General features: G+C 36.4%; 1 protein-coding gene across 2 annotated transcripts; it reads left to right on the plus strand.

Moving 5' to 3' along the window:
* The first annotated feature begins 324 nt into the window (after positions 1–324).
* LOC135684578 (double-strand break repair protein MRE11) lies at positions 325–22,166 on the plus strand. 2 transcript variants are annotated; one of them, XM_065200201.2, is made up of 18 exons: positions 325–2,312; positions 3,097–3,143; positions 3,804–3,904; positions 5,117–5,277; positions 5,967–6,054; positions 6,935–7,191; positions 7,856–8,044; positions 8,742–8,898; positions 14,412–14,474; positions 15,196–15,319; positions 15,949–16,055; positions 16,633–16,869; positions 17,054–17,315; positions 17,622–17,668; positions 18,681–18,751; positions 19,008–19,044; positions 20,628–20,727; positions 21,136–22,166. In XM_065200201.2, exons 1-17 carry the CDS (start codon positions 2,296–2,298, stop codon positions 20,694–20,696), a joined length of 2,034 nt encoding a protein of 677 aa, XP_065056273.2. In that variant the 5' UTR covers positions 325–2,295; the 3' UTR covers positions 20,697–20,727; positions 21,136–22,166. The 2 variants fall into 2 exon arrangements, with proteins under 2 accessions (XP_065056273.2, XP_088970924.1); XM_089114798.1 differs by having other exon boundaries at positions 326–2,312; positions 20,628–22,166.
* Positions 22,167–22,512: the final 346 nt, after the last annotated feature.

A 22,512-nucleotide genomic window follows, 5' to 3' on the forward strand; every position in this document is an offset into this window, starting at 1 on the left:
ATGTTATGTTATGTTATGTTATGTTATGTTATGTTATGTTATGTTATGTTATGTTATGTTAAATATGTTATGTTATGTATGTTATGTTATGTTATGTTATGTTATGTTATGTTATGTTATGTTATGTTATGTTATGTTATGTTAGTTATGTTATGTTATGTTATGTTATGTTATGTTATGTTATGTTATGTTATGTTATGTTATGTTATGTTATGTTATGTTATGTTATGTTATAATTTTTTAGAATATTTTTTTCTGGCCTTTTAGCATAAGAAACTGATATAATCCTTTACTGATATACTGTCTTTATAAACTCAAAATCATCCAAATGATTTCTAAGAAAAATTAATGAGGAAATTCTAAGGATACAGCTAATTTTATAATATTCAATGTTGAAAAAATATCAAATTAATATTGCTGTCACAATATGACTGGTGTTCACAAAATTTAAATTTACCAGAGCAGCATCATATGGGAGAGAAAATTACAATGATCTTGCTATGATACTTTGATACCATGCCAGAGGCGGATCCAGAGTGAGTTCCTTGATGCACAGAACTCAGTCAGTTTTCCAACACACAGCTAAAAATAGTGTTGCCTGAAACAAGTAATATTTAAATTAAAAAATTAAAACCCAAAAATTATAAGTTTTATCACAGTCTCTTCAAAATCTTAAAATTGCCAGTTTCTTCTTCGCTGTGGAGGATAACAGCAGTCAATCCTAGAACTCGGAAATAAACGTTTTGTGCCTCGGAAGTGAATGAATTAAAACAATAAACTTTTTGTTTGGAACACGGATGGAACTCAGTCAAAACAGCATCTGGAACTCGGAAATGATACCACCTTTGTAAGAAAGCTGTACAATGGCCCGTAGTTGATTGACTACCTATTGTTTCTGTTCTATTGTGGAACTGCAAAACATTGAATTCGAAATGGCGACTGCAGATGTCTTATACTCACGACCATCACAGCGTAGCATTCTAGCAAATTATTAAGCATTTGAGATAAAAACCAGGAGATAATTGTCCAGAAGTGTTAACTACCTTTGCTTTAATTTGCAGTCTTTGATGGTACGGAAAACCTATGCTCAGACGGAACACCATATTTTGATGAATAGGCTGGTGTCTACGGAAGCAAAACAACAAATTGCGAGCAAAACAAAAGGGAAAAACTTTGCTGTGGCATCAAAAACAAGCAAAGGGTATTGAGAAAAGGAGGAGGTTGAAAATTTTTTCACAGAGGCACTGTTTTTTGTCGCAAAGAAATCAAGAATCTAGATTTAGTGAGTAGATAGTACCTACCCCCCCCCCCCCTAAATGGTACCAAAATTCATAAATATGAATAATAATGTTGTCTTATGCACAATGATAAATGCATTATCTGCAAGTTCCTAGCCTTGGCCTGGAACTCAGTCAGGTTTTTTGCTGGGTTTGCCTCTGCATGCTATGATAAAACCAGTAGAACGGACAGAGGGATTTGAAACCAAAATTAACTGCACCAAGGATCTGCTTTAAATCCATTTCTGTTTGTACTCATCTTGGACTGAGCTTTTATTTTGCATTAGAAATTGCCAATTTATTTAGTAGACAGGAGGCTTTTGTAACTGCTGTCATGAGAACAGTTTATCTTGAGCTAATATATCCTATGCAAAAGGTCGACAATGGCTAGGTGGTCTAGACCTAAATTCTAAATATGGAAGAAGAACTATTCCAATTTTCATTTATGCTGTGAAGTCTGGTTCTGTTGTTTGACCTATTTTTAACGCAGAACATGAAATGTACCATTGTAAAGCATTTTAGTTTTTCGCAAAATCTGTTGTTTTTCGCGAAATCATGATGTTTCATCTAAGTTTATTAAGAAGTTAGCAGATTGAATTTACGACCCTCCTTCGATTCCATTCTTGAAAATTTTCAACCCCCCCCCCCCCTAGTCTTACAGCCCCACTGACCACTGGCTGTTTAATTTACATGAAATCTTCTAATCCTTCATTCATCTCCTATCCCTGTTTGTACGACGCACTGTGCGGCACATGCAAACTGTGAAGAAATGGGCATCAAGTATCAAGTTTTATTCATTCTAAAATTGAGTAATTGCGTTTTTGATAAGAGATGGTTATGAAAGTAAGAAGGAGCAAGGCCGTCACTAAGGAGGATGCAAACCCCCCTAGGACTACAGTAAGTCACATTTCTGTAATTTCTATTACGGGAAGTCGGAAACGCCAAAATCGAGTGAGAATGAGCGGGAACTCGTATCGTCAAAGTGAGGCTGGAACAATATTAGCGGGAAGTATCCAAAATGGCGCGCGGAAATGGGTAAGTTAAAGCTGTGGCTCTATATTGTAATATATAACATCAGCATTTTATATTCACCTCTATAATACAGACTCCAGTATTTTGCACTGCTTTAGATCTACTTCCTAGACACTAATCAAGCAGATCAGAAAAGGCAATTTAAACCACGTGTAGCATCGCCATGGAGCTCCTCAGCGCACCGTGTATTTGCGTAATCCGAAATCAATTTGCTCTTGATCATTTTATTTCTTTATCAAATTCCTAGATGTGAACAATTTTATATATAAAATAGCAACATTCCAGCCATAACCTTTTTGTAGATTCTCTTCTAATGTCTTTTGAAGTTAATATTTTCCCATTTTAACAACTGTTAAAGCTATCCTGCTCTGCCCAGGGTACATTCTATGTTAAATGTATGCCGAAGGTCCACGGGGGCATTTTTTTAGGTACACCGTAAGTATAAAAGCAGTTAGTAAAATGTAAACATTATTGTGTCAGACAAAGAAAACTGATTATTAGAAAAAACTGTGGTGTGTGAGTCTTTATTTTACATCAACTATGTACATGGCTTAATGTTTAGCATGCCAACTAACAAAAATTTTAAGTACGCCAAAATTTTTTTTATTGGTTTGCATGCCAAACGCCGAAAATAAAACCCTGGGTGTACGCAAAAGATCTTCCGGCCTAAGTACATGGAATGCACCCTGGTGCTCTACCAACCAAAGCGTTAGTTATGTGTCAGTTTAATTCATGTATTGTAAAAAGTTTTAATTTTTTCATATTAAACTTCTTCATATTAATCAAGGGAAACAAATGGACCATCTAATGAAGATATAATGTCCATTCTCCTTGGTAGGTTTTAATCTATACAACTTTCTTTTCTAAATAACATTTGATCTTCTCTTTTTATTTGTAATAATTTTGCATGGATGAACTTTAGAGGCTGTGAATTAAAACTGAAGCAAAGTTATCCATGTTCTATCTTGCTTGATGTGTTTAGTTGGCAAATAGTCTAATATATTTAAAGGTCTTGGCATCAGTCTAGGCTCAACAACATGTCTTAGAAGAATCTTTTTGTCTCTTACTAAGTTATATTTTAAAGTGTCTCTGAATAGGGAGAATATGATTGTGTTTGAGTTGCATTTTAAAATTTGATTTTATCTATTTACTGATTTCCAAAAGGACTCTTATTTTGTAAGTGGACCATTCTTATTTTGCAAAGCAAATTGTGTCATATTTTCTTACTGCCACTTGAAAGGGAACGTGAGATGACACTACATCTCATGGATCAAATTATTTCTAAATTCAATCCCTTTAAGAAGAAAACACTTTAAAAAGTAACAGAGGATCCTGCTTCTATGTGAAATAATTGATTTCAAAACTGAAAGTTTTTTGACAATTAAAACCATTATTTCTTAAATTATTTATCAACTTTCAACTTTCAATGTGGAAAAAAGTATCTTGTTTTTATATGAATTGAGGAAAAAGTAACATTGCTTTGGCTTATTTCAGCTACTGATTGCCATCTTGGTTTTATGGAGAAAGATCCCATCAGAGGACAGGATTCTTTCATAACCTTTGAAGAAGTGCTTCAGCAAGCTGTTAAAAATAATGTAAGTTCAGCTGGTAGATGAAGTTTTTATCTCTCATATCCAGGCAAGGTCTTTATTTAGCAAAATTAACAGTCAGTTCCATTAATCCTCTCAATATGATCATAGTCTCTAAGTTACTGGTCTGTATGAAGAGATAATGAACATTGCTGTTTTCTGATCTGTCATGGAGTGCTCAATGCTGTACAGGCAGGGCTTGGCAGTGCTCGATAATTAACAACTTACAACAACTTAGAGATGTCCTATGCAACATAAGGCAATGCAACAAATACCTACTGCCCATTAATTATTTTGATTTCCCTAAAATTGTCCGCAAATTCATTAAGGTTTAAATTTTCTGACACCAATTCTATGTTGACTGATATAATATCAAAATTATTAAGTCATACACTTCAAAAACAGATTTTACTGGAGGGCATATTTTAAATTGATGCTTTTTCTTAAAAACAGCAAATTCTACTTCAGGATCAAGACAATTCCATGTAAGAAGGCAGCCAAGATGGTAGACTGTAATGACCTAAATAGGAATATTTGAATAGGAGAATGAACCAAAGCCAGATTGGACATTTAGAAACTTGTAGAATAAAGAATAAGAGTTACTCCAACTTCTAAGATGTGGCAATTCCCAGCCTAGCTCCAAGCATAGCTTCTCGCATGATTGTTGTTCCCCATTATGTTCCCATTACCGCCATGACCCAAAATACTCAGCAGATTTGATAAATGATATTCTGATCAAATTCAGACTTGTGGTAAATCACATCCCCTTATTCCAAAGAGGGTCACATTTTTAATTTTTAGAATCTATTTGGGTTTTGCTTTTGCAGATTAATGGATAGATATTTTAATATGCCCTTGGTCTGTGTCATTAGCAGCTGTATTACTGCCGTCTTTGTACACCAAGGTTTCAGTATTTAATGAAACTTTTGACAAGAGGAAGTAGTTTACCTTTTATTTAACTGCACAGTTTGAATGTGCAGAATAAACCATCACATTGTACCCTTCAAAGTCCTTTTAAAAATATGAAAATGTGCAGAACAAGCATCGCAAATGTAGATAGTTTGTGACTTTGCAAAAGTCTTCCCAGAAACTGGAAGAAGTGGAATTAAATGATAGTTTCCTTTAACATGTTAGTTGAACTGAAAGTAGTTGACCAGGAATAGGTTTTTATTTTAAAATTGCAAAACTTTTGTACAGTTAGAATTGTTTCATTTCCAGGTTGATTTTATCCTGCTTGGAGGGGATTTATTCCATGATAATAAGCCATCTAGGCATACTCTCCACCAGACCATGTATCTGCTAAGAAAGTATTGTATGGGAAACAGGCCTAGTCAGTTGGAATTTCTGAGTGATCAGACAATTAATTTCAGCCATTGCAAGTAAGTTATACAAAGAAATTTTATTTGCTTGCTTACACAATTTGTAAAGATTCCTAATGTCTAGTCTAAGCCCAAATTATTTACACATATTGTGATATGTGCCAAAATTATAAATCGTACCCAAATTATTGGTTACAGATAATTTTTTAAATTAGCAATATAACATCACATTGTCTATAGCATAATGTTGGCTCAACTTTGCATGAAAGAATATCAAGTCAGGGATTTTGATGTTTTTATGCCAAAGGAAATTTGACATAGCTTCTTTTTATTTTATCTCGCCTTATTATACCTCATGATGTGTATTGGATATTGCAAAACAGATAGGATTTCCACTTGAGTGTCTTTATAAACATGCTATACAGTATTGCTTGTGTTGTTTGTGACGTTGTATGATATATGCAAGCCCTACACTGCCAGATGAGAGACCTGTCAAACAGTAAAATAAGGAAATATGTTTGTTTTGTGTTGGAGTTTTACTCACAAAATTCAGAAACCCGTTTTTTACAATCTCATCCTCTTTTTTTAAGTCAATATATCTAACACTAAGTTCATCAATGGATGAAAAATAACTCAAATGACAGAAATTTTGTTAGCTTGCTACTGATATCTCTTTCCTTGAAATGGAGTCGATGTCTTTCAGTTTCTTAACTGTGATATTATTTTACGTACTTCATTATTGATTGCAGAGTTCCAGTTGTTAATTACGAAGACCCAAATTTAAATGTTTCATATCCCGTTTTATCTGTTCACGGAAATCATGACGATCCAACTGGCGTAAGTGTTATTCTACCTATTAAAGAAATATACTAATCAATTAAACTCAATTTTTATTGGAAATTATTCTCAAGGAACTTGGTTTGCCTGTTTTGGAAATGAATTTTATTAGGAGGAATTAGTTGTTAGACAGAAGCTAAGAAACGTTGTTGCTCAAAAAGCAGATAATAGCCTGAAAGAATTATCTCGAATACTTTCAAAAGATCAAGAAATCGATTCAATATAGCAGCAGTTTTTTTCTAAGAACTTGTTTCGATGAGTTTATATTCTGAAAATTGTCGGGAGGTATGAGTCTGTTCTCTAAGGAATGGCGAACACGATGAGTTTATACACTGAGGAGGATCGGACACGATGAGATTATACTCTGTCGAATGCCGGATATGACGAGTTTATACTCTATGAAGTGTTGGGCATGATGATTTTATACTATAGGGAGAGTCAGACACGATAAGTTTATACTCTGAAAATTGTTGGGGAATAACTCCCTTTCCTAAGGAATGTCGGACACGATGAGTTTATACACTGTGGAGGATCGGACACGATGAGATTGTACTCTGCCGAATGCTGGATACGACGAGTTTATACTCCGGGGACGTGTCGGACATGATGATTTTGTACTTTGGGTAGTGTCGGGAATAGCGAGTTTATGCGCTAGAGAGTTTTGGAATTGAGATATATAAACGTTGAGGAGTATTGGACACGACGAGTTGGTTCTCTGAGGTATGCCAGGTGAAAGTACCTTTGTAATATTTGTACTAGTGTATGTTTGTATGTATGAACTTCGCGTAAATACGTTTCTCCTTTATCATGCAGTTGGAATTACGGTAAGATTATTTCACTCACTTAGTATATACCCTATTTCCTTTTTTCATCGTTGTAGGAAGGCAGCTTAAGTGCCATCGACCTTCTCAGTGTTTGCGGTCTCCTCAACCACTTTGGCAAGACACCAAGTGTAGACGAGATTGAGATAAGTCCAGTCCTCCTTCAGAAGGGGGAAACAAAGCTGGCTCTTTTCGGCCTAGGCTCAGTCAGGGACGAAAGGCTTCACAAAACATTTTGTAATAACAAAGTTAGAATGCTTCGACCAAAGGATGACCCAGAGTCGTGGTTCAATATTTTTGTTATTCATCAAAACAGGTTAGTGATATCCTTTCATCTACTTTCTCCCCTGGATTTTATCAAATCATGAAGCTTTATTACCAAAACTACATAAGATACGGGGCTCTCTTGAGCGCCAAAGTATACTGACCTCAAGTATCAAAAACACCCATGTGTTGGCCTAAATGCGAGCTGCACCTATCCATTTTGAGTATGAGAATTTTAACTTTAATCTATTTTAACTTATCCAGCAGCAAACTGCTTTATATGAGTGAAGTTGAGACACAGAAGGGTATGTTGAGGAAACCTGGAAAAATGTATTTATTTTTTCGTTCTCTTTCTGTTTGTTTTTCTCGTGGCTTGTCACGGGATGGGTGCAATGTTATTCCAGTGTTACTACTCTCTGTGTTACATTCCAGTGTCTGCATCCCGGTCAAAAGTGCCTGAGTTCAAAAGGAAATCTCTAATTTGTCGAAGTGACTTAAGCCTAGCTATATCGGAATGTAACTGTAGTAAATTTTTGCCCAATTCGCCGCTTTCGGAATAATCTTTGTCAGACAATTGCTGACGTCATCTTTGGTTTGCGTTTAGAAATAGGAGTATGATACCTTTAGGTTAATGGAGCATACATAATAGCCATATTTTATGCTATTTTGAATAACCTTGAGTAAAGATGTTTCTTAAGATGTTTGTTCATTTGCAGAGCAAAACACGGAGCAACGAACTATATCCCTGAAAGTTTTCTTGATGAATTTCTAGACTTGGTGGTCTGGGGGCATGAGCACGAGTGCCTTATCGACGCTGAGTGGTCGGTCTCTGGAAAAGCCTTCTACGTCACGCAGCCTGGCTCCACCGTTGCAACATCATTGTCACCAGGAGAAGCAAAGCCAAAGTATGTTAATTTAATACTTAATGTGTTTGCTTATACAACTTTTGTGAACAGTGTAATGACCCTTTCGCGTTTATTCTGCACTATCTGAACTATGATGTACACTCATTTATTTTATAAGAACATCGCTATAAGAAATAACTCTTGGGCAGTCAGTAAAGTTAGAAGCTTCAGTACTCGAAACAAAAAAAATTACTAAACTGTTGAAATTTGGAAAAGGCAACCACGCGGAAATTTCTTAAAAATCCACCAATATGATTGTCTGGCTGGCATAGAAATTTAGACACAGAGAATTAAAATTTAAACTTAGTGATTTGCGGAGACGCTTTTCTTCTTAAAAGTGTCATACCCTTCTCCTTGTCGTTCTCTGTGCTTAAGATTTGCAAAATCTCAAGATTATGCTATTTAACCAACGTGCACTTGGCCTAGTAATTTCAAGGTGTTTAGACAAAACATTTTGCTAAGAGAACCATCTGTTTAAAGCGTTTGAACGATATCTAGGAATACTTCTTGGTCTACAGAAATGCCCTGTTTAGATGATCTCTTTCCTAAATTATGTGCTGTGTGTTAAATTGAAATAAAGATAGACTTATTGTTGTTGCTTGATATGCCCATCATGTAAACCACAGCCTTAAACGAAAAATATTCCTTTTTCTGTAAAGGTTACTCTTTTAGTTTCATGGTTATATATTCAATCTAGGCATGTTGGACTTCTCCAAATACACAAGAAGAATTTCAAGCTGGACAAAATACCTTTGACCACTGTGCGGCCGTTCCTGATGGATGACGTCATTCTCAATGATACAAGCTTAGACCCATCATCTGAAGAGCGCGTCTCATCCTACCTAAACCACAAGGTAAAAATGCCTTGTTTTGCATTCATATATCTAAATGGTTGCTCTCGAGTAATGTGATGGTTTATTTCGCCAAGACAGCGCCTTATTTAGTGTCATGGACGATTGATCATTAAGATATAACCCTGAATTGCTCTTCTTTCCTCTGGCCCATACTGCTAAAGCCTAGTTATTTTGTATTTTTATATTAATTGAGAAGTATTATTTATTGTGACTGAAGAAGACAGTTCTTCTTCAGTCAGACAGTACTTGGCTTATGTCCTTTTTATTCAAGTGCTTTGTGTAGAAAAAGCGGGTCTTCTTGGATTCAAGTGTAAAAAATAAATTTTTTTTCATTTTCAGTGACTTTGAGACATGCGTAATAAGGAAAAAACTAGTCTTCATTTTTTTTCTTAAGATTTCGTCCCCATTTTTGTAAATTCAAAATGGCGGAAACCTCAGTTCTTAAGAAAGGCGTCAAATTAGTAATTACGGTATGTTACGATGGTTTTTTATTACCAATTTCGCATTCAAATTTATTCTTAATTCTTGTTCCTTTGTATATGTATTGCACAAAACTATCTTTATTGGAAATGAAAACTCAATGACTTCCAACGACAAATTAGGCCAATGTTTCATATGTGATTGTAAGAAAAATGACCCCTCGAGACATGTAACTGGTGGAAAGAATGATGATTCAGTTGCCAAATTCTTGAATATGCCCAAAAGAAGGCAAAACTTGCAGACTCTAACTACATAGAATTGAAAAAACGACAAGGACATGAGTGCAAGAGTTATCATCTCTCTTGTTATCGGAAGCTCATTAATTCGACAAACCTTGCACGTCTAGAGAAGGGCTTTGAAAGATCCCTTGCTGGCGGTGGGAATGGACTGCCACTACGAAAAGGCAGGTCGTCTACCTCAACATTTAATTATGAAGACCAGTGTGCAAAAAAGGCGCGGCTCAAGAGAATTGCAACACTGTATGATTCAGCTAAGTGTATATTTTGCCAGTCTGACGATAATTCCGACCTACATGAAGTCTAGACTAGTAATATGGGGAAAAGAGAAAAGAGAGTAGAAGTATTGCAAAAATCGAAGAAACAATCTTACAATGTTATGGCAAAGTGCTTCACTGATCCCTTAGATGTACAAGCCTATAATACAAATTATCATAGAACATGCTTGATCAAAGAAGAGCGACTGTCATTCAGACAGATTATAAGAAAAGATAGTACAGTTTCTTTAAGCAGAGCAATTGCAAATATTGAAATAGTTAATATTCTGAAATTCTCACTGAGCCAAAATTTTGTTTTGTCATTGAATGATTTAAACGTAGAATACATAAACATTTTGAAAGAGAATGGAATGCAAGTGTCTATCAATTATAAAATGCCCATCCAAAAGTTGATTAAAGATAGTATTCCTAATGCCGAAATTCGTGGTGCTTACCGAAAAAATGAACGCAATATTGTAGTTTCAAAAGAAACCGGTGATTCTGTTTTGGCAACTCATTTGGATGATGATGGTAATGAAGGAGATATGAAGGTTTTGCTTGAGGCTGCACTTATTCTCAGAAGAGATATAAAGAACTTTCCAGAATGGCAGTTTACAGGAACTTTTGATGATTTTGAAATTCCAGAAAAAATCAAAGCATTTTGTCGCTGGACAGTTACTGGAAACAAGCCAAATCAAGCGAAATTTGTGTGAAAGAAGAACAAGTCAAGTTGACTACGCAGCTAGTACAAGCCTATGATACAAGTAAGGCTTTTGCTTTTGGAGTTTGCGCAGCTAGTATCCTTGCCGAGCATATGATATCAGCATACAAAACAGATCGACAAATTTCTTATGAGCCAAAATCAAACAGAACAGTATTTGAACAGGGTAGGAGAACGCCTCTATCTGTGGCAATCCCTTTAACCATTCACAAGGCCACTCGTCAAAAGAAACTCGTAAATAAAATGTCGCACCTGAGCATAGGTGAAAGCTATAGCGAAATCTTGAAGCTTGAGAAAAGGACTGCTTCTGCAGTCTGCAAGGGAATGGCAGAGACAGGTAGTTTTGTGGTTCCGCCATTTATTAAGAAAGAGAGGAGCATATTCTTTGCCATCGATAATATTGACCGGCAAATAAATGATCCTAATGGGCAGAATCAGTTTCATGGAACTGTAGTTACAATAAATCAGCAATATCATCCGACTGACCCACCAATGATGCAACCAATAAAAATCGAATCAAAGAAAGAGCAATACAGCTATGAGATAGAGAAATACACAGTTGCAAATGCAAAACTTGATGACTGTCCCCGAGGTCTTTATAGAGATAAAGTGGAAAATGCAAAGTTAAAGGAGTTGTTTTGGATTATCTGTTACATGCATTCCTTGCAGATATCGCGATGTTTCTCTGAGGAAAACAGTTCTACAAAGACAGAAGAGCAAGCTAACAACAACGACAGGTTTGGAGACAAGTTTGCTACTTGGAAGGCATTCAATTCACTTGCCTCGTCTGGTAGACAGCGGACTGAAACTGATGTTCTTTCACCGCTAATAAGAACATCACCAACTGATCAAGATTCACTGTTTACGACATTAAAGCTTGCTATGATTATAAGTGCTGTGGTGTGTGGTGAAGAAAGGAAGACAGTCATTACTCTAGACCTAGATCTTTACGAGCGAGCTTTGAATATACGAAATGCTACTGGAACCATGAATTATCTAGTGCTATGCATGGACGAGCTTCATGTTGTCTTTGCAGCGTTGCATGCTCTTGGAAATTACATTGAGGGTTCTGGACTTGATCAAATATGGACAGAGCAGGGAATCTACGGACCAGCGAATCTACGGACCAGCGACAATACGTCAGCTTTTTTCGTGGGAAACATCACAAGAGAGTCATAGAGGCTCATCAAATGAACTTGCTTGTACTTGCAAATCTTTACCTGGATGCAAACAAGAATACACAAGGTGAACTTATGCAAATGATCAGTGAATTTATTGATGACATATTACTCCCTGTGTAAAAAAAAATTCCATTGAAGATGTGTTCAAAAGAGCAGTCACAAAACTTGAAAACTCAGCAGCTTAAGAAAAGATGACGAAAAAAAGTACTTCAGAGCTTCAAATTTCAATTTTGAAGGAATTTGAGGCAAATTTCTACTGAACTACATGCGTCAGATAGAATGCCTGTTGAGATTCATTAGAGCTTCAAGAGAAGGCAATTTCAGGTTACATTTGGCAAGTGCAGAGGAGCTCATCAAATATTTATTTGCTCATGACATCTACAAATACGCTCGTCTGACTCCATACCATGTTGCAGAAATGTACAAACTGGAAACAGAAGATCCTGCAACATGGTTAGCACTAAATAGTAGGGATATGTCTGTCTGCAAATCAAATATACCGTTTTGCGGAATAGGGGTCGACCATGCTCTAGAACAGGAGATTCGTAACTTCAAAGGGGTTGGTGGAGTTACTGGTATCACACAAAATGATGATGCATTAACTCAGTACCTTTTGACAGCACCAGAGATTTCTCGAATGATCAAAGAATATTGGAGAAAGGATGGATCAAATGAAAAGAAGACACAGGTGCATTACCATTTGTATGGTGCTGCGGCAAGCCGTCTTCGACAAAATGTACAGAAAATGAAAGGAGGTATTTTGAGTCATGCTGACAATCCATTTGGCTTTCTTGCTCTTGAAAGATGATGACCCAACCATTACAGCGCTCACTGACCTTGGTGTTTCTCTTGATTCTCCACCTTGCCAAGATATCCAAAATTTAGAGAGATTTGCTTGTGCTGTTTACTGCAAAGTTTCGAAGTCCAAATCTTTGAAAGAGCTACGATGGGAACTTTTTTGCAGAGGAAAGAAAGGTGAAAAGCTACCTCCGACACAAGCAACACTCATTCCACACATATCTCAAGCAAACTATATATGTTATTGTTGGAAGAACTGTCGTCTTATAATGCAAGCATTGCCAGCTCCCGAAGAACATGGTTGGGTCTCAGAAAATAATAGCTTTGTACCCGTGCTATGTTTGAAAAAGCCTGCCCCAAATGAGATGCTGGAATTGATTAGATGTGGTTGCAAATCTGACTGTTCGACAGGACATTGCTCATGTCGAAAAAATAATCTGAAATGTACACCAGCATGTTTTTGTGAAGACTGCAGCAACCAAGAATGCCAAAGTTACTTTGGTGGCATTGAGAAAGACTACCAAAGTGACAGTAGCACTGATTCAAACTGAGCAAATCATGCTATGAAAAAGCCCAAAAGGTTAACTTGTTTGAACAGATTAAACTTTCCTCTAAAAGCTTTACAAGTTGTAATGGAAATATGCAACTGTGTAACGAGTTTGATATAGACTATCCGCAGTTATCAAAACATTATATCCTTTCTTCAATAAGTCTTCAAAGTTCCATTTCATTTAAAAGAATAACGTTAAACGGTTCTTTGATTTTCCTTGAAGCAAATTTTAATGCCGTAAATCCTCCTAAAAGCACGTGACAGATAACTATTATTTGCGCATGCGCAGTAACTGGCGTTTGAAATTTAAAAAGGACTATAAGCCTATGTATAAAATGAATAATTTCCACGCATGCATAATGATAGTAGCAATTGATAGAAAGATTGAAGACTACTTTTGTTGTTGTCAGTATAACTCATTTAGGATGCAAATGACTAATGATTACTATTAACAACAAAGCCAGCGGAACTACATATGTAACTTGACTATTTCCGCAACTTCATGGTGTAACATAGGCCCTTCTTTCTCATGCTAGGAAGAGTCTTGCAAGTTTTACTTCGTTGGCAATTCCTTCATCTTAACGTAACATTAGTTTGTCGTCCGTTATGCTTTCTATGTTTATGTTTATGTCATTTATCAATAATGCCATTCATTTATACAAGGGTTAGTTAGGAGAAGAAGGGGGAGAGAAGCATGGCGTTGTGAAAGGCCATTGCTGTTGGCGTTCATATAATTTGTATTCGTGAGAAGCAAGCCTTGTGTTTAATTTCTCTGTGTTACGTGGTGCAAAAAGCTAAGTTACATTGAGTTTTGAAGAAGCCTCGAATCACCTTTTTGTGCAGTTTGTTGAATTTGTATGTTGAAACTCTGGACAGTATTGTTAAACACGAGTATTACTCTTTGTCAGAACGTCTGTCATAGCTATTGTACTTTAAAAAACGATGCAACAAAACAAGCTAAGTATCAGATTTCTGCATTTAGTTTTTAGCTTTAGTAATGACTATTATCTACTCTGTTCGTCAAGTCATCGTCCAACAAGGCCCCTTTGTGGCGTAAAAGTGCCCTTTTTCATTGACTTATCCGCATTTGTCTGAAAAAGTATCTTAAAATAACGTATCCTGAACATCGTGGTTATTTGTGTAGATATTTGTACAATGATGGGTTTTCTCCATGAAGTCAGATCTCCATTGATACGTATAATCAATAAATATACTTGTGTTTGTTATGATGCAAAGAGTACTGAAATACCATTCAAGGTCGTGAATTTAACGCACCCATTTTTCCTCAAGGTGGAATCAATGATTGCCAAAATCCCAAATGCTGAAGAAATTTTGCCCCTCATAAGGCTCAAGGTATTCATTTCTCATTTTGCTCTTCTCCTCAAAAGCTGATACAGCTGAAGATTAACTGAAATGTAAGATATGATTGCGAGATACCTTTTGGCGGTAGCTAAGCCTAGTTTTGGACGAGGACCTGTCATTTTGGTTTAAAACTTGCACCCATAATTCCGCACATATGAAAAAAATGTGACCCAAAATTCTGCAAGCATAGTGAAAACGATACCTATAATTCCGCAAAGCAAATAACATTTTTTTAAACACAACAAAACTTTTAAACAAAATTCCTTTGCTCCTAAAATCTCGATATTACGCATCTTTCTTACGTTCATTTCTAACTGGACATTCATTTGGTTAATGCTAAATCTCTCTCCTGATACTTTTGCAATATTTTCCAGAAAAGGTACACATATTTCTGTATGTTTTTTCAAATGGTACCCATAGCTCCACACATATTTCAAAAACTGTGGCCGATAATTCTGCACTTTTCATAAAAAGGTACCCCTAAATAATACCACGTGCCCGTACTCCAAAACCTATCAAGGCTCGCCCCCTTCCCCGAGCTTTGTAAATAACGTCTTCTTTCAGAAATGAGAGATCTCCTTCATTTGATTGTGTAAGATTCTGTATACACTTGATCGTAGGCAGATAATTCTTTCTCCAGGTGCCGTTGTTTGACTATAGCTTTCCATCTATGAATCCAAGACATTCTAGTAGATTTGATTGTTCTTATCAGGTGGAATACAGTGGTGGCTTTAGCGCCCTTAATCCTCATAGATTTGGACAGTCCTTCGTCAATCGCATCGCAAATCCTAAAGATATTCTTCTCTTCTACCGAAAGAGAGCACCATTCACAAAAGGTTTGTTCATCTGTTCAGGCGTCTTCTCTTGCTTGAGTTGACGCTCTTTAGCGATGCAGTTCCTTGCAGCCTCCGATAGGGTATTACCTGTAACGCAAAGATTAAACTGATTTAGTCTCTCTTTAGCTATCACAAAACGTCACTGGGTGCATGTCTGTGACTTCCAGAACCCTGTGATCCGCAGAAATCACCCCCTTTTTTATGTTAATCAGGTCAATTTATTTTATCAATTTTTTACAATTTGTCTCTTATTATGAGGCTTTTGTTACTTTAAGCTCAACCTTTTTTCAAAAAAAGATTGAAGAACGAAATGGCAAAGTATTGATCCAATGACATTTTGGATCCACATTTTTATCGGTTTTATGGTAGACTGAGCTCGATTGTTCTTCTTTTTTGGCCTATATCTTTACTAGAATTATTCATTTCTCTAGTTATTGAAGTTTACGGGTTTTTTAATTTAGGCGATCTAAACTGCATTTGTATTTGACCGACATAAAGAAGTAACTGCGTTTAACGCTCCATGTTGTAGGAACTAACTCTTTCTATTCTGTTATAAATCAAGTCGCAATCATGCTTCAAGTGTTCCGTTATATTCTCGTTCTTATATTTCATATTGCATTGTTTTTAAGGAGAGAAATCGGAAAACAAGGGCAATTTCGCCGATTTTGCAGTCGATCATGTGGATGGTGTGCGAATGGAGGATGTTATTAAGGAAATTCTTAATAGCACTGACCAGGTTCGTATACGGTGCTACGATAACTTAACCTTAATAAAATGATCTGTTTACTGTGAATCAGCTTGTCCATATTTTTTAATCATATTTACTTTGTGGGTCATACGGGTATACAATTATTTTCAAGAGCCCAGTCCTAAGGTCCCATCATTCATCGCTCACACGCTTGTTTAACTCACTGTTAGGTGGCTAATTCAAGCCCCAAACGTTGCTAACAATATGAAGTGGATGGTTTGCCTTGTTCAACACTGTACTGCCTAAGAACCTGACTTTGCATAAACATCAGACGTTCGTATAGGGCTTATTTGACGTTGTCATTTAGTAGAAGAAAGTTATTTCTTTACAGTTGGCCCTTTTCAAAAGGATAAAGACCATAGTGTTTTGAAACTTTTAAACACCATATTAAAATTGACCAGAGAAAGCTGTAGTTACTTGTATAAGTAAGGTTTACGCAAAAGTGGTGAAAGAAGCCAATGCTTGGAGTTCCAAATAGGGAATTCTAAATTGGTAAATTTAGTTTGGAGGCTGTCAGTTTATGTTTCTTCACACAACAAGCAATGTTTTGTTTTCGTTTTCCTAGTCTCTGCAGTTAAATGTTTTATCAGAACGAAGACTGGGCAAGGCATTACGCGAGTTCGTTGACAAGGAAGAGAAGGATGCTATTCAAGAATTGGTGAAATGGGAACTTGGAAAAGTGCAAAGCGAATTGATTCAAAGAAACGCAAAGGAGGACAGCATATCTGAGGAGCTTGCAAATGTAAAACTCAAGAGGGAGGCGGATATCGATGACCAAAAAGAAAATGAAGAGATTGAGAAGGTGGGCCTTTTGCCGAAATGTGCTAGATTTTGCCAGCTAATCATAGCCTTGGCAGGGTATTTTTGAAAAAATGCTCAACAAAAGTTTATATTTGTATCATCAGAATAATAATAACAGTATTAAAAATAGTACAAGAATAGTTTTAAGAAATGGTGATAGCGAATTCAACTGAAGTGTTTTTTAGGTGCTAGCTAGCTCCCGCACCAACATAGTCAGCAATGCCGATTCATTTGAAAGTGATGCAAGTGACGATGATGTGGGCAATGCACCGAGCAGCAGTGGCACTCTTGGCGGTACTCGAGGTAGTCGACGTGCGCGGGGTGCTTCTAATGCGCGTGGTTCCGCACGCGGAAGAGGTTCGCGAGGGACCACAAAGTCCCGCGCTACAAGCAACAGAGGGAGGGGATCTCGTGGAGGTGCTGTGAAAAACTCCCTTTTAACTGATTGTGAGTAGTTGTGCGTTTTATTTTGTATCTCAAAACAAATCCTTTACGGCTTCCTACATCTCCACCTGCCTGGTCGTAGTTCAATCTATTAAAGAGACGCTCTTGAGAAAAGTATCACCGATTTGCTAAGAAAACCGATTGAAAGAAGGAACTTGATCCATATTAGCTGAATTAGCCGGAAACGGTAAAAATGTGAAGGGTTTCTCAACGAAAGTTTCCCATCACTCAAAATATATTAAAAGTTTTCTTGACTTTTCTCAGACCGTTTCTACAACGTTTTACATTTTTGCAAATATTTCCCCTCAGCATTTATCACCGTGACAAAACCCTCGCAAAAAAGAGTGAAGACAGAGGTGAGTTTTAATCTCTTCGTTGCTGTAGCGTTTTCTTTGAATTTTCGCCTAAAATAAAACTCTAACAATAGCAGGAACATTTTTATGCTCAAAACTATGCTATTTTCCTTTAATGAATGATTTTTGTAAGATCGTTGTGAATCATACGTAATACACTATAAGAAACTCGCTACAAAATGCGAGTACTGGACAATCAGAAAAAAAATTAAAAATTTCCCTACTCAAGCAAGAAGATTCAAGAAACAATGCAATTTTGTAACAACCAAAAAGTTTGAAACTTTGGGAAACCCACCAATATTTTTTGCCAGTTGGCATAAAACTTTAGATTCAGAGAATATAATTCATTCATCTTAATGCAGCATTTAGAACAAAAGCAAATCTCTTGTTAAAGTGTCACGAGCATTTGAAAACAATAGAAACATTGAGAGATTTTACGGTTCGTAGCTGCTAAAACCCTCCCTAACAAGTTTCTGTTAAAAAATTTCTTATCATGAAAGGTTGAATATGGGGCCATCTTCAAGTAACAGAAGGTTCATTTTGAACCATTGTGTCTCTCCACAAATCACGATCTTGCGCCATCCTGCAGATTTCAGCAAAACCCGTTGCACCAATATATTAATTTTGATGTTGTGAATAATCCTAGTTCTCGGTCTTCCTCGTCATCTTTTGCCTTAAACAGTATTGATCAGAAGATCTTTCTCAAGGTTCTGTTTTCTTAAAATGTGCCCAACAAAATCCATCTTCCGGCTGCTAATCGATGCCAGCAGTCTGGTTTTACAATTCATTTTACAATTCAACTATAGGATCATGAATGTTAAATTAATGACATCATACTAAAGAAACTCTTAAGAATCAATGAGTATTGAAATTTCCCAAAGTGCTAGAAAACCGGAGAACTCAACATCGACCTTTGTTTATTATAAAGATTGAGTGCAATACTGTATCTATAATACGCACAGTAAAAATATGATAATTTATCATCATTGCTATTCTCCGGTTCTTTTATTTTTAGTCCATTGATTTGTCTAGTGATGAAAACGGTTATGATGACACAAATTTATCGACTGTCTCCAGGGGAAGCAGGTTTACTTTTAGATTTATTTACAATTTACTTTTACAACATCCAGCTCAATGTCATCTCAAAAATCTTTCTCTGAAATCATGAAAACGAAAGTTATTTTCTCTGAAATATTTTTCTTTTGCTCACTGGCTAAAGGCTATTTCAATACATTAGTTTTCTTTTAACCAAAGGGAAATTTGTTTTTACAATGTTTCACTGGTCTGCTCTTATCTGCATTTTATTTTCCACTTACACCTTTTCCGTTTGCTTCTTTTGCAGGCAATCACGCAAAGCATACGAGCAATCAATTCCTGTGGTAGGTTTGACTAACAGTTTAAGGCCCCGTTCACACGGGAACGCAATCATTCCGTTCCGTTTTTTTCCGTTCCGAAAAGCGGAACGCTCAGGGGTTATGTTCACACGGGAACGCTTCAAACGACATCGCTCCGTTCCAAAAAGTGGAACGATAAAATAAGTGATACGAAAAGTGGATCGGTACGCAATCGTTCCGTTCCATTCCCGTGTGAACGCGCAGAACTGGTCCAGAAAATGGAACGATAAGAGTTTTGCCCTTGGCGCATGCGTCTGTGTTGTTGTTGAGGGAAGGAAAAGGTGACAATAATAAACTCAGCGAAGAAAATGGAGGATTTCAAAAACACCATTTGCTGAATCTCGCCGTTAGTCCATTTAAAAGGTTCAACACCATTCTGCAAACATTGAAATTCCTTCCTTTTAGGGTTGGCTTCAATTTTCCCACGAGCTTGCTTATTTTGGGGCGTCTTTGTATTCCCCATTTATTCAAATTGTTTAAAAAATTCAGAGATAGCTCAGAGATAAATCGAAATGATGAAATCTATCTCCATTATGGACATGCGCATTAAAAATCATTCGCTTATTTTGGCGCGCAAATTGCAGAACGGAACGATTGCGTTCCCGTCTGAACATAAACAAAAATCGATACGCAATCGTTCCGTTACCGTGTGAACAGTATACCTTTTCGTTCCAGAAACTGGAACAAAAATGAAACGGAACGATTGCGTTCCCGTGTGAACGGGGCCTAAATAGAACAGTTGTCTAATGATTGCATTACTCTTGTAGGCATAACCTAAAACCGTCCTGTCCTATGTACCTAAGCGTAAAGTTCTACTTATACCAATCTTTTAAAGACTTTTAAAGTCTTCAAAAAATGATTGTTTAAAGCTAAGGGAGATATTTTGAGTAAAGTGTTTTTTGGGTTATGCTTTGTCGATGCAGGATTCGTGGGCTCATTGTAGCCTTGGAGTTTTGAGTGTCACTTTAGCAACGAAAAGTGCTGTTTTATATGCCTACAAGAGTTAAAGAACAAACATTTGTATAATTTGGTAGAACATTTTCAACATGAAAAAGTAGGCAGGTATCGACAATTATTCTACTGGAAGACCTTGCGTCAAACACTTTGTGTATACGTCATCATTGTTTTATATACCTACGTCGACCGTACATAGTTTTGTTAATATTCCTTGCTCTTTGCTCAAAATATTAAGCAAATCATGGAAAATACCGCAGATGGTACCGATCAGCACATCCCTAGAATTTCTCAAAGCTTTTGCCCGGGAATTAGTCCTGAGCCCTGAAGAATGTCGAGTTCTGCTGTCTATTAAAATCCCGCCCAGAGTCTCGATTATAAATGGGCCTCTTTTTCACCTACCAATCGAAAGGGTACACTGCTTAATGCGGTATTGGTAACTGCAGCAGGTAAAATGGCGAGCTGTCTTCCCCTCGTTTTTTCCGCTTGCATAGAGACTGTATACGACCTATAAATTGATTATGGGTCTTACCTCGGCTTAACCCTTTAATGTTTTTGTTCAAGTTTCAAGTTTGCACAGTTAAATTAACCGTCTTTAATCTTTCCTCCTCCAGAGTAGCAGCGACGAGGACTCGGACCCGTTTGCCATTCCGGCTTCAACTCGCAAAAGATCCAGACGATAACAGACTGGAAAATTCAGAGTCAAATGCAAAGGTTATTATATTTCAAAATAAAATAGCTAAGTATCTCCTTGTACAAGTGTACCCATGTGGTAGTATCTTTTTGCAAGGTTTACCCACGAGATGCGGTTAGCTACTTTGCATTTTTAGGAATACCAGTCACCTTGTTCTATTATTATTTGAAGCCTACGAGAATAGATTTTGTTAGATTTAGAATAGCATTTTCCAAATTCTATATGCGTCTTAAGGTTCCAGATCCATTACACGATATCGCAAAAATAACTTCCTAGAAATATATTGTCCTATTCAGATCGTTGCAAAACTGTAAAAATAGGAAACAACTTTGCCGACAAAAGTTGGAAACAAATCCTTGTTCACACCTACTTTTCCAAAATATTTTCTTCATTTTGGTTAGTTAATCTTATTTTGCATTTATTGACAGGATATTTCAAAACTATAGAATGTCTTAGATCAAGCTAAACCTAAGCCCTGGCTCCTCTAAAGCTTCGAAACTCACTAGTAGAAAATATTTTTTTCACATGGCACACATGGAAGGAAAGCAAATATTTCTTGAATCATTGAAAGTAAGAATTATCGAAAGTTCCTTACCTAAATAGTAGCAATTGAGGAAAAAATTTCTTTAAATTGTTAATAACTCGAATTTTCAAGTATTTCACTTAGAAAGTGTTTGCATAGATTGTTTATGTTCGCAGAGATATAGAATCTCCAATCAAATCTGAACAGATTTTTAAAAGGCATTTCTTTCTCTCGTCCTCTGCTGTATAAATCATTATGAAAGTACTATCAGGATTTATTCACTGCATTTAAGCTATCTTTGTTCAGATATCAAATCGATATTCAGCACTTAAGAAGTTGTTACAAATTCAGCATTATGTTGGATGGACGTTTCGATAGCTCAAAGCACAGCAAAAATTGCTGTTGATCGCTTTTAATCGCTTTTAATCGCTTTTAATCACTTTTTATTTGTCAAAGGATATTTAATGTAAGAATTAAGAGAATTAAGCTGTTGCTTTCATAGAAAATGGCCATTCCATGTTCCGAATATTTTTTATGGCTTCAGTATGGCTTCGAGAGTTATCATGCTGGACAGACTAGATAGAAATACATGTATCTTTTTAAATGACCATCATTGCTACGTGTATCTCAAACACGTATGAATGTAGTGAAAACACTTGATTTTTGAAAGGAAGACGTTGGTAGATTGTTCTAATCCGCATACAATTAAGACAAGAAAGACTTATATTGATTTTTTGCGTAAGATTATTGAACCAAAGTCTTCGTATATCAGATCCGTGGTTTAATTAAACGATTAACTGAAATTAGAGCGACGCAAGTGGTTCATTTGGACTTACATTTTTAGGTGGGCACATAGTTAGAATAACCAGACAAAAAGAACGCTGGAAAATTTTATGTTTCAAATTTTAACGTTGAAAACCACTGAAGAACAACACGAGGATTATGATTGATAATGTCCTCCCCAGAGTTCTTAATGGATTGTTGGCTTTCACAGGATTACTGAAAATGTTGAGGATCATTTTCCAAATGGAAAACTAATTTTTGCCAAAGCATGTTTAGGGAAGTTGCTATTAAGTACCTAGTTTTTTCGAATTTCCGATTGCATGATTAGCAATTAGAAACAAATCCAGAAACAACCTTTGTGGCCTTGGGCTTTCAAAGTAGCAAATGTCTGATGAAACATGATGAATTAAACCAACACACTACAACAGCCGCAACAACAACAACAACAACAACAACAACAACAAGCGCAACATAATCAACAACAACAACACATATTTTA

Source organism: Rhopilema esculentum, chromosome 21, assembly GCF_057945365.1.
Source record: "Rhopilema esculentum isolate cy_ngs chromosome 21, ASM5794536v1, whole genome shotgun sequence".
In the NCBI taxonomy this organism is placed as follows: domain Eukaryota; kingdom Metazoa; phylum Cnidaria; class Scyphozoa; order Rhizostomeae; family Rhizostomatidae; genus Rhopilema; species Rhopilema esculentum.

Bases quoted from the DNA above. Each gene is read 5' to 3' on its own strand.
- LOC135684578 (XM_065200201.2), top strand. The intron at 3,905-5,116 runs GTAAGTTCAGCT...TTTCATTTCCAG, and splicing joins AGCAAGCTGTTAAAAATAAT to GTTGATTTTATCCTGCTTGG. The intron at 18,752-19,007 runs GTTTACTTTTAG...CTTCTTTTGCAG, and splicing joins ACTGTCTCCAGGGGAAGCAG to GCAATCACGCAAAGCATACG.